The 13,498-nt window shown below is 37.3% G+C and overlaps 1 protein-coding gene across 3 annotated transcripts in view; it reads right to left on the reverse strand.

The window, feature by feature from the left end:
- The window catches only part of nprl2 (NPR2 like, GATOR1 complex subunit), a 161,588-nt gene that overhangs the window by 10,064 nt on the left and 138,026 nt on the right, over positions 1–13,498 (reverse strand). The window contains exon 7 of one of the 3 annotated variants that reach the window (XM_073870909.1): positions 8,326–9,215. The exons of the other annotated variants lie outside the window; for them this stretch is intronic. Coding sequence (XP_073727010.1) covers positions 8,924–9,215 — 292 coding nt within the window. The 3' untranslated portion in view covers positions 8,326–8,923. Of the gene's footprint in view, positions 1–8,325; positions 9,216–13,498 lie in introns of those variants that run through there. 3 annotated transcript variants of the gene reach the window in all.

Here is a 13,498-nt window from a genome sequence, read left to right on the forward strand (position 1 = left end):
TTGGTGAGTAAAGGTTTTTTAATGTATAACTAAATATTACTTAGTCTTAAATACATAATTTAGACAGAGGATATAGGCTAATGTTGGCATTAATGTAAAGAAAGTGCCGAAGCAAATACCACAGAACCTTTATCCTAATTTCGTTATTCCCAAATAACCATCTTATTCAGAATGTATTATCTTAATTTAATTCGTTAAGAAATAATTGTTTTTATTGGCATGTTGGCCTATAATGTATTGCATATGCCTATTTAGAACGAGATGTTACGATGTTACAGATGACTTATTTTTTTCTTTGTTTCAACTTCCAAGTGACGTGTAGCCCAGTTAGTCATTAATAAATAATGTTAAAACCTGTGTAAATTACTCATTCTTGATAAAAGCTGTTTGAGTGCGCAAATTTAAATAATGTATGGCTGTCAACGGGTTCGGGCTTTTAAAAAGCTGTCAATCTAAATGTACTTTCGGGTTCGATTACAGCTCTATTTTAGATAGCAAAAATCTAAGAAATGCCATAATTTATCAGGAACTCGCAAAGGAAATGTCCAACAATGGTTATGACAAGACGTGGGACGTCCTCCGGAGTAAATAAATGAGGCGCTCAAACAGCGATACGTCTTTCAAAAAAGAAAGTTATCTCGCAACGGTGCCGGAGGGAAAATAAAAGCAAATTCGACCTTGATGAGATGGATCCTCGGCCAAAGAACCCTCGTAGCTTTATTGGCTTATTAACAACTCTAAAGATATTTTTTCGTTCTCATTTACGTTAAGAATTGATCCGGACTATCATTTCACGTTAATGCCTCCGTTGTCGTTGAGCATTTACATGCATCTGCATCATCATAGCAATTTGATGTTAACGTAATTTTCTTATTATTATAGCTTGATATGTCGCTATCAGCTCAGCTGGCACATAAGCACTTATAACTTGTGAAATGCCGCAAATTTGTCTAGCAAAACTTTGTTCGCAAATTTTTGCTTGAATATTGTGCGATTCAGTGCGAAAATGAATGGAAACACCTTCAAATGTCTCAAATCAATTCGATATACAAATTTGGTCGCAAACCAGCATGTGACGTCATTACGCACAGGTTTTTATTCGCTTTAAAGCCGTTGGATGGAAACACACTTTCACCAGCTTTATTCGCATAAGTTTTTTAACCGAACTTCAGATAATTCGATTGACAAGTGGATGGAAACTTAGCTACTGACAACAGTGGTCTGGCCAGGATATTGTCGTTTAAAAAGTGGAGTTGCAGCCCTCAACTGATGTTTATGTTGTCATTTTGGGTATTGGCCACCATTTGTGTGATTGCAGTACCTGTTTTAGCCACAAGTTTGGTGATTGCAATACCAGTTTTGGCCACAATCCTACATGCTGTTCCTTTAACACAGAAAGGTAGGCCTGGTACTAGAGCACAAATGCAACACAGAAAAGACATGCGCGCGTGGGTGCGCACACACACACACACACACACACACACACACACACACACACACACACACACACACAAAGACACAGTAAAACTTACACATGCATAAAGACACAGACACACACATAAAGACAAGGTCACAAGTCACAAACACACATGCCCACACACACACGGACACACACACGGACACAGACACACACATACTTACATTCAGTCAAATTTCTGTGGCATTTCGTAAAAACAGACATTTTAAAATGCATCAAAAACTACAGAAAATTCTACTATTTTAAATAATATTTATTTTTAATGTCCTTTCTAATGTTTATATATACATACATTTACAAAATGTATCACTAAAGTGGTGATTTAAGCAGTTGGCTATATCCAGTGAAATGAATGGGTCTCTCTATTGGCATCTGCTGGTCGAAATGATCTACTTCCCAAACCGCAATTCCCCTGCTCTTTCCAAACACCAAATGGCCGAACTCAACAAACAACATCCAGATCAACATCTAGAAACAACCTAAATCCAATTTAGATAATAATTTATGTGAATTTTTCATAAAAATATGATATTTTACAGGCAAGGTAATGGTGTAGTTGAGTGCTTAACAGGTACAAAAGTACTGCATATCTCCCAAAACACAGCACCAATGTACACATGGGAAGCAAACAAAAAAAAGATATATTATTTGTATCATCAAAAAGAATATATATTTTTTGTAATCACTCCTTTAATTTCTGGGGACACTTTACCCCCAAGGAACTCCAACATACACAGGAAATAAGGGGCACATGAGGGCTAAAGGGGCAGTGAATCAAAAAATGAATTTTAACTTGATATTTTGTTATATAAGAGGTCATCATACTTAACTGAACATCCTGCAAGCTTTAGAAATGAAAACGTCCTCTTTACTGAAATATAACAGTTTTTGGCACAAAGCCATGAAAACAGTTGATTCAGGAATGTGTTGAAATATGACATCAGATTAGAATTTAAACACCTCCTTTATACAACAACCACTTTTGTAGCCCCGCCCACAGCTACACATGACACACGTGCGGGCCAGGGGCAAAGCAAACCATGTAGTGTCTCAATAATCAGTAAACATGTCTTTAAAGATTGCCAAATGTAACCAAAATTACTTTTAAAAACATTTTTCCTGAGAGACTTATTTTGACGCGGTGATCCGTTATGAGTACCCATGGTTCCCTGAGTGTTTGGAAGAACTGTCTGGGAAGAACACAGACGCTGTATAACCTTAACTCGGAGACTCTCAACATAACATTAGGAATGCTTGGTTAAAGTTTGTTTTTAAAGAAGTTCCAGCTCACACGGGGAGTGTTTGTTTACTTTGTGTACCACGGAATTCATTTGTAAAGAAGCCAAAAGTCGATGCTGGATTTGCAGGAGAGACTGTGATTAAAGGCACCACTAATGACACAGCAGTATACACAGTAAGTAATACATTTTACTTTAATTAAGCTACTGCGTTTCACGATTGCTTTGTAAGAGATTGCTTGATGTGTCCTGATGTAACATCTGTGTCTAAACAGGTATGTTTGACTGTTTTAATTTACTAAAAACATTAAACGATTAATAAAGGTGCAACACTTAACAATACAACTGTAATATAACGATAGAAATACACAAAGTTAGCGATAAGAAAGGAATTACCAGCTGCAATTTAGATTCTGATGCCCGCTTACTGTGTTGTATATGGTATAAGGCAAGTTACGTTTGAAAGGTCCAACACTAAACAAAGCTTTTTTATCATATAACTGTGGTATGTAACGTTACATGTATGTAAGAGCAACCTCACAAGCACAATAGAAATATACAAAGTTATTGATAAGGATGCGGTTTAGATTCTGATGCGCGCTTACTGTGTTGTATAAGGTAATTTAGACACGTCGAGTTTAAAGTTTTGTTTCTACATTACCATACATATTTACGTCCAGGTCTTCAATGCAGCCCACCCAGGGGCCTGAAGTTAACTTTTTTGACCCCCAGCCACTGTGGCAGGTGGATTTAGAAATCCACCTGCCACAGTGACTTTTTACCAGCCAGTTTTTTTTCCTGAATAGTGAATGATAACACTCTCTGTATTGTATGAACTAAATATAATAATTTTTTAGAGCTACAAAAGTGATTTTCTCTTTGTCTTAGGTAGCACCCCTGCCAACCTTGGAAATTTTTTTTGAGTACAGTTGCATCGGCCGAAAGGACAGAACACGGGTTTTTAACATATAATTTAACACATGCACGCGCACATGCATGCACACACACCTCTTGGTAACTATCAAGGTAACATGCTGCACATTGCACTCACTATTTCACCATCCTGCCATAATCTGCTTTAAAAATAATTATAAATGTGAATAAAATCATGTTTAACTCAATTTGACATACATGGTGATTAATAACATTATTAATGTTAAATACTGTATTCTCCAAAGTTTAGCATGTCTGCACAAACACTGTTAAAAGTGATATTACTGTTAAATAGTGGGAGATGGTTAACCCACAAATGACATTCTGTTATCATTTACTCCACCTCATATTGTGTCTAACCTTCATGATATCTTTCTTGAGTGAAACACACACAAAAAAAATTTGAGAAAAAATGTGTTGTTTTTCCCTGACTAGCAAAACATACAATGGAGTGGGGACCAGACACTGTGGTTATCAACACTCTTTAAAATAACTTGTGTATCACACAATAAAGAAACTCATAAATGTTTGGATGGTCTGTTATGTAAACTATGACTGAATTACATGTTTTAAGTTAACTACCCCTTTAAGACAGTATTTTAGAGTTAACACTGCTTTAAACTCAGAATTCTGGCTTTAATCTCGGAATTCGACTTTGGTCTCGGAATTCTGACTTCAATCTCAGAATTCTGAGTTTAAAGTCAGAATTCTGAGATTATGGTCAGAATTCTGAGTTTAAAGTCAGAATTCTGAGATTAAAGTCAGAATTCTGAAATTAAAGTCAGAATTCTGAATTCTGAGTTTAAGGTCAGAATTCTGAGATTAAAGTCAGAATTCTGAAATTAAAGTCAGAATTCTGAATTCTGAGTTTAAAGTCAGAATTCTGAGATTAAAGTCAGAATTCTGAGTTTAAAGTCAGAATTCTGAGATTAAAGTCAGAATTCTGAGTTTAAAGTTAGAATTCTGAATTCTGAGATTAAAGTCAGAATTCTGAGATAAAAGTCAGAATTCTGAGTTTAAAGTCAGAATTCTGAGATTAAAGTCAGAATTCTGAGATTAAAGTCAGAATTCTGAGATTAAAGTCAGAATTCTGAGAATAAAGTCAGAATTCAAATATTTTTTTCACCAGTGGCCCTAATCCTCTTCCGTAGTATATGACATTTTATTTTATTGACAATTATCAAGAGCGCGTTATTTCAGAACGCATTTAATCCGCTTCACTCGGATGTCAGGTGGATTCCCTTCACTGAGAGTGAACTTTCCGTTTTTATTTGACTAAAACTGGATGATCTGCCCCATGGTAAAATCATTGTACTTTTTCGCAAGCGCTCAATTATAAATGATGCCCATTTACAAATCAGAAGTAATGTTAGCGCATCTTGCGGTCAAGTGCACGGTATGAAACGGAGCCCGTGCGACCGTTGACTTCATAGGATTAAGCTAATGCATTATTTCATTATTTGCACATCCACCCTGACCAGTTTACCTTAGCGGGTCAGACGTCTCGACTCTCCTCTGAAAAAGATGGTCAGAAAACTGCGGGTGGAGGAAGGAGATCACGCTGGATTTTGTGATTCCATCGATAGCAGACTCTTGTTACTGATTGGCCATACGGCTTGTCAATCATCCCCACTTTCTATGTGATGGATGAGCCCAGTGCTATGATTGGACATATTTTTCTTTTTTCTGTTGCTTCTTTTGAGTACTTCGCGTGGCAAACGGCGTCATCAGGTTTTTGCGTAGTTTAGAGGGACAAATCGTACCACCGTACTTTGAGGTCAAAATGAGTACCTGCTACGCAAAATGCGTACATGTTGGCAGGTCTGAGGTAGGGATGCTCCGATCGATCGGCCGCAGATCGGTATCGGCCGATAACGGCATTAAATGACTCGATCGGTCCTCGTTAAATTTACCAATCTCGTGAACCGATCTTTCTGTTACTTTTGTCATCATATGGCTCCTCAATGCGGCTGCAGTTAGAGACCATTTTTAGGCAGTGAGAGCATTTTTATAACCCGTGGCTCATGAGCGATGTGCATATTTGCATTTCTCTCTTTGCCTTTACAGAGATATGTGTATTTTCTATGAGGACGCGGTCCGGTCAGCGCGACCCGTCTTCACATCCCCATCAAACAGCGTATATAACACCTATCTATCGCGGACAATTGCATCCTCATGTCAAAAGTTTATTATTTGCATGCGTTTTAAAGTTTTGAGCGTTTAAACTTTAATTTTCATCAGCTTCTCTCGTCTGCATACACCCGCCGCGCGCACACACAGCAGCCTGTCATCAGTGCACGTGAACAGAGCGATCTCTCCCACTTCTTAAAGCTACAGTAACCTAATTCATCTCTCAATAAAATCACTCTCTGCTCTTCACTAAAGAACTGTTGTACTTACTTCATACGAATGCGTGTATATTTAATTCATACAGTAAAGACTGTGAAGTGTTTTATTTTCATTAGTTTTTACAGACATAAGCCTTTTTAAAGCATATTACATTTCTCTTTGCAAGAAGAAATATTTGTTGTGATTATTTATTTGATTCTCTATTAAAACAATAATATACCTAATTACTGCAAGTAATATAACAAAGGCAACATCTGTGGTATTACTTTATCTAGAAAAAATGTTAAAAGTTACAGTCATCAAAGAGCTTGCATATCAGCTTGAAAAATCGGTATCGGCATTGGTATCGGCCGATCACGAAGACAAATCGGTGATCGGTATCGGCCTGCAAAAATTCTGATCGGAGCATCCCTAGTCTTAGGTTGTTTGATTAACATTAATGACACAGACTGAAGTATGTTAATTGAGGTTACTGTCTCTTTAAGACCAAAGCACACAGTTTTTGACTCTAATCTACACATATACTTAAGACATAAACAAATGTTTTTATTAAAAAAAGAATACTCTTAAGATCATTTTGTTTATATGTGCCCTGTCAAGAACAGAAAGATTTTATGTTCGGTTGTTTTTTGAAATGCGTCTCTCAGTATGTGCACTATTGAGTGCCCTTAAACCCCGCGCGCACACAGACGGAGGGGGAATTCCAAACTGCGCACATAAACATACGTTGTTTTTCATTACTCTATTTCACAAAATGTATGTTCCCAACTCCAAGGGGATGGTCTTAGCTCAGGGTTAGAGGCCTGCACCTCAATTCATCATAGCCTACAGTACTCAATGACACACTGTTCATGGCGCACAACTTAGTTCACAGCTCAGCTTCCAGCTGTGGGACCACTCTTCCTTTCCCTCCCTTGGGACAGTTTCTCGTGCACTCGTCACTTCGGCAAACTCGACAAATTAATCTCCACAGATTAATCGACGCAAAAATGAACAACTCCAACGGAACAACCTCAAGGACCCGTCATGTAACCACAAACTCAGCGGAACTCTCTTCCTCATACTCTTACGTGCACAAGCACCTGGACACGCACAAGCGGCGCACAAAAGCCAACGCACATATCGCTTATTAATTCGCTGTGCTAAGTTTTTATTACCTCTTTAATTATGGCGATTCGTAGAGTTTCTGATGGTTTGTGCAGAAGTAAAGCCTAAAATGATAATGCCCTTCTTTTACTCTCTCTTATTTTTCCCTCTTTTCTCTTTCTCTATGTTTTATGTTCTTGTCTGTTTATATGTGTAGTTAGTATTGTATGTTTTTCGTAGTGTAACGTAGTTTAATAAACCGGTTTTGCATTTCACAATTGAATTGTTTCTGTGTTCAATGCTCAGCTAATAAAGTCAATTTATCTGCAGTAAAAAGTTATTTTCTAAAGGCCACGAGATTAACTTCTTTAAGGATTAGTCCATTTTCTTAAAAGAAAAATCCAGATAATTTACTCACCACCATGTCATCCAAAATGTTGATGTCTTTCTTTGTTCAGTCGAGAAGAAATTATGTTTTTTGAGGAAAACATTGCAGGATTTTTCTAATTTTAATGGACTTTAATAGAACCCAACATTTAATACTTAACTCAACACATAACAGTTTTTTTCAACGGAGTTTCAAAGGACTATAAACAATCCCAAACGAGGCATAAGGGTCTTATCTAGCAAAACTATTGTCATTTTTGACAATAAAACTGACTAATATACACTTTTAAAGCACAACTTCTCGTCTAGATCTGGTCGTGATGTGCTAGCGTGACCCGACGCAATACGTCATCACGTCAAGAGGTCACAGAGGATGAACGCGAAACTCCGTCCCAGTGTTTACATGTGTTGAGAAAGAGGACCGTTCCGACGTTGTTGTATGTCAACTGATTATAATTAATGTCTTTGTGTCAGTTTATTGTTTACAATGGTCCGCAAATGTGCGTTTTATATATGTAACACGTGACCTCCCTACGCATTTACATTAGGTCGTGCTGGACCAGACCAAGACGAAAAGTTGTGGTTCAAAAGTACGTATTTTTTATTTTTCTTGTCAAAAATGACAACCATTCTGCCAGACAAGACCCTTATGCCTCGTTTGGGATTGTTTATAGTCCTTTGAAACTCCGTTGAAAAAAACTGTTAAGTGTTGAGTTAAGTATTACATGTTGGGCTCTACTAAAGTCCATCAAAATCAGAAAAATCCTGCAATGTTTTCCTCAAAAAACACAACTTCCTCTCGACTGAACAAAGAAATACACCAACACCCTGGATGACATGGTGGTGAGTAAATTATCTGGATTTTTCTTTTAAGAAAATGGACTAATCCTTTAATATACAATTATGAGTATATTCGCTGGACAAATGCATTAATTAATTGTTATTATTATTCTATTATTCTGCTAAATCAGTTAAAATCTTATTAATTTGTATAATTAATTACAGTTATTTGTACTTATTATTTCCCTTTGAGTTAAATCTGAGATTTCCCCTAAATTCCCTTAACCCTCATAAGCCCCTATTTTCCTGTGTACGTTATTGTTCCGCGGGGGTAATCATGACCCCACAGATTAAAAGAGTGATTACAAAAAATATATAAATTTTTAATGATACAAATAATATATCATTTTTTTCATTTACTTTCCATCTATACATTAATGCTGTGTTTTGGGAGATATGAAGTACTTTTAAACCCGTTTACCACTCAATTCCTCAACTACACCATTAGCTTGACTGAAAAATATCAAATTTTTATTAATAATTCACATAAATTATGATCTAGATTTGTTTTAAATTGTTTTTAGATATTGATATAGATGTTATGTGTTGAAATCAGCCATTTGGTGTTAAAAAAAAACAAAAGAATTATAGTTTAGGAAATAAATTACTTCGATCAGCAGATGTCCATGTTTGTGTGTGACTTTGTGTTTCTGTGTGTGTGTGTGTGTGTGTGTGTGTGTGTGTGTGTGTGTGTGTGTGTTTTTATAACCCCATTCACTATGTGTGTAAGTTTTACTGTGTCTTTGTTTGTTAGTTTGTGTGTGTGTGTGTGTGTGTGTGTGTGTGTGTCTGTTTCTTTGTATGTGTGATTGAGCATGTATTTTCTATGTAACATTTGTGCTTTAGTACCAGGCCTACCTTTCTGTGTTGAAATTTTCAGATTTATTCTGGATGCATTGGTTTTTCTGACAAATAAAAAGAACAAAATTTTTTTTTTGCATTACCCATTCACTTCAACTGGGGCCATCTTCACCCGCAGAGGGACTAATTAAGCAACTTTTTTACGACTGTTTAGAACGACCGAACCAAGCCCAGTTTTTTTTATATGAATCTTGACAGATAATCTGGAAAAGTCACAAAATCTTATTCCACTGGGAAGAAGGGAACCATGTTTTTAAACTAAAGAAAAGTGGCTTGGGGGTAGGATTGACCCCAAGGTTCTTATTAGGGTTAAATAAACGTAGCGTTTCGGTCGGAGGATCGTAGTGTTTTAAATAACGTTATTCCCCTCCTCCCGCTGAATTCGCTACACTGATGACCGTGAACCTTACAGCTTGCACCTTAAATTGAGGTCATACAGATAAAAGTAAATCAACACTGTAAAAAAATCTTTAAAATCATTAAAAAACATAATGTGCTTTCTGCTGCATCGGTTTTGGAGCGCGTCGGATTAGGTTATAGGTTAGGCTACTTTTTAATTTGTTTTGTTAATCTGATAATTATTCAAGTGAAACACATTTCGTGTAGACTTATTTATTTTATTCTTTTTTGTCCAAACAGAGACGTAATCATCAGGTTCTGTTGATTTAATGCTATTTGTGCATGAAACTAAACTCCTGGGAATCAAGGAAGGACTTTATTTCTCTATTTAAGTCAGCCAGTCTGGCAGGGTGGACATTATGTAGCTTGATTTTGCCAGCTGCAGTCATGGGTTTTGTCTAGAAGGGATATAGCAAACGCCGAAAAGTTTGGGATTAGATTTGGAGTATAATTAGGATGAAAACAGAGGTCCCGGCTAGATGAGATACAGCTACAAAAATGTTTAATTTATTTTTGCTGTAGGAACAAACCGTGTGTTTACATCTTAAATGTGAGAGCACATTTTTTTACAGTCTATGGAGAGCACTCGTGAATTGTTTTTAAAGCGCACCACAAAATGCGAGGATGCCTGAAAGTTCGGTGTTTAAAGTTCGGTGCTGCAAAAGACGAGTGCCAATCACGTCAATCTAATCTAGCTTCTGTTTATAAAAAAACAATTAAATTAATGCAAAGTGGATTTTAAAAAAAATGGTGTGAATCCTCCTTAGCCTTACTCTGTAGTTGATTCACCCTCCGCCTATGCACTTATGCCATATGCTTTAATAGAGCTGAACAATAAATTGCGCATTCTGTTACAGAACCGCAATGGACTCTCAGTGGCCATTAATATTTTAACGAGCCAACGAGGTTGGTGTTGTTTCAAAAGAGAATAAAAATTTACAGTGGAGCAAAATCGGAGCGAGGCGTTAATAAGGATGCCGTGGGGAGGGAGCGAAGTGCAAAAAATTTTACACCCAGAGCATGATTTTTTTGTCATATTTTTGTCTTCCGGGTTTAAAGTCATATCGTGTAAACGTCACTGGCTGTGACGTGGCAAATTACTGTAGTGCATCATAACCGTCAGTGTCTCATTATTATTTATAAGATAGAGGCCAGGTCAGCCGGGGGAGGGGTGTCTGGGGCTCAGGATAATCGCACATGGATACGGTTCTGAAGTAAATGTGTAAAATATTATATTTGTTTAATTATTTCTGTAATACTGCTAGAGTATTACAGATTTATTAAGATTTATCTTAGTAAATCTTAGCTTATATCAGTTGCCCCGCACACTCATCGCCGTTCTTCTCACAGCGTCCACGCCCATTTAAAGGCGGAGTCCATGATGTTTGAAAAACGCTTTGGAAAAGGAGACGGGCCGACTACCAAAACACACTTATAGCCAATCAGCAGTAAGGAGCGTGTCTACTAACCGACATACTTGCCGGGTTGCGTATGTGTGGGGCGGGTCTATCAACAGAAGGTCCAGATTCTATTGGGGTAGGGGATTGTTTGTTTAGGTGATTTCAAATATCAACATTGGCTTTCAAACATCATGGACTCCGCCTTTAAGTAGCATTTTTCAAAATGACGGTGAGGTAGACTGAAGCTGAAACAGTGAGGTTACATGATGCTTTAAAACCATGGGGAATCCCTGGCAAAAACTACTCTGTAAGATTTCATGAAGAGCTCTCGCGGTACTTTGAGGTCATCCGACTGCGGCGCCCCATAAAGTCGAACAAGCCAGTGACGGGGCTTACTTATGATGCGGCTGACTGTTATCTGTTGCGCCCCAGCTTTTTTTTTCTTTTTTTTCTGTGCCCGAGCTTCGTTTACAGTCTGGGGAGACGCACTCTGCAAGTTTGAAAAAAAACATAGAAAACATGTCTGAGGAACAGGTCAGCCGCGTCACTACAGTCACGTGACTTCACGCGGTTCACAATAGAACCGGAAGAGAAGACAATGCTGAATAAAGTCATAATTCTTGCTATTTTTGGACCAAAATGTATTTTTGATGGTTCAACACATTCTAACTGACCCACTGATGTCACATGGACTACTTTGATGATGTTTTTATTACCTTTCTGGACATGGAAACCGTACATAGATTTTCAATGGAGGGACAGAAAGCTCTCTGACTAAATCTAACTTTAAAACATCTTAAACTATGTTCTGAAGATGAACGGAGGTCTTCCGAGTTTAGAACGACATAAGGGTAAGTCATTAATGACATTATTTTCATTTTTGGGCGAACTATCCCTATTAAGTAGCCACGCTGTTCCCTTTGGGAGCGGGGGCAAAAACAAAAGCCGCTTATCCAGTATGTAAATACACACAGACAATGACGCCCCCTGCTGCACGCTAGAATCTCCGGAAAAACAAGCCGAAACAACTGCAAAATGTACGCTTTTAAATATATAAAAACTGCTATCTCAAACATGGAGAGGCTTCTTTGTGATCTCAACTAACAGATTATGCAAAAAAAAAAGAAAATCACAAAAAAAAAACGTTCTTTCTCATTATCTCGAAAGTTGTGCTGCTGACTTGTGTCACTGGTTTCCGTGGAGGGTCACATTTGCTCTGTCATGCACTGTGAGCTGTAAGGTCTTATATAGACAGGTGTGTGCCTTTCCTAATCAAGTCCAATCAGTTTAATTAAACACTTCAATGAAGGAGTAGAACCATCCTAAGAAGGATCAGAAGAAATGGACTGCATGTGAGTTAAATCTGAGCGTCACAGCAAAGGGTCCGAACATTTATGACCATGTAATACTTCAGTTTTTTTTTTTTAAGAAATTTGCATAATTCTACATGTCTGTTTTTTCTGTCAAGATGGGGTGCTGAGTGTGCATTAATGAGAAATAACATTTTTGCAGATGGCTACAATAAAACAAAGAGTGAAAAATGTAAAGGGGTCTGAATACTTTCCGTACCCACCGTTTATATATATTGCAAAACGAGATAAATCCATTTTTTAACATTTTGGTCAAAACATGTTTATTATTATGTTATCATGTTATTATTTTGGTTTATGGTGCTACTTAGCTGTATTTTTAACTTATGAAGGTTTAAATCAAAACAAACCAACTGCAGTTGAATATATATATACACATATGAAGAGTTTCGTTGCAAAACGAGATAACCACCGTTTTTTTAATTGTTCAGAAATCTCGTTTTTTGGTTGTGCATTCCAAGTAATTTAAATTCAACTGCAGTTGGTTTGTTTTGATTGATTTAAACCTTCATAACCTCAAAAATACAGCTAAGTAGCACCACAAAACAAAACAACAACATGGTAACACAACAATAAACATGTTCTGACAAAAATGCCAAAAAATGGATCTATCTCGCTCTGCAACGAAACTCTTCATATATATACACATGGTGGGCACGAAAAGTATTCAGACCCCTTTAAATGTTTCACTCTTTGTTTAATTGTAGCCATCTGTTAAAATTTTATTTCTCATTAATGTACACTCAGCACCCCATCCCGACAGAAAAAACAGACATGCAGAACTCCTGCAAATTTCCTAAAAAAAGAAAAACACCGAAACATCACAAGGTCAAATATCCAGACCCTTTGCTGCGACACTCAGATTTAACTCACATGCAGTCCATTTCTTCTGATCCTTGAGATGGTTCTACTCCTTCATTGATGTGTTTATTTTATGTAAATAATAATTAAAATGTTTTCATAAGAAACCTTAATGTATGTGAACTTGATTTGTAAGTGTACTTTGTGGTTGGACTGCTTGCGTTTCTTGGCTTTCAGCCAGGGTGGACGCAGCGATGTCCTCTGCTGGCGTCAGGTTCTGTGTAGAGGCAGATCCACCTCCCGTTACACGGCATGCCCGATTTATGCTGGCAAGCTTGGGATTCCCCCGTCTCCTGA

The sequence above is a fragment of the Misgurnus anguillicaudatus genome, chromosome 8 (genome assembly GCF_027580225.2).
Source record: "Misgurnus anguillicaudatus chromosome 8, ASM2758022v2, whole genome shotgun sequence".
Classification (NCBI taxonomy): Eukaryota; Metazoa; Chordata; class Actinopteri; order Cypriniformes; family Cobitidae; genus Misgurnus; species Misgurnus anguillicaudatus.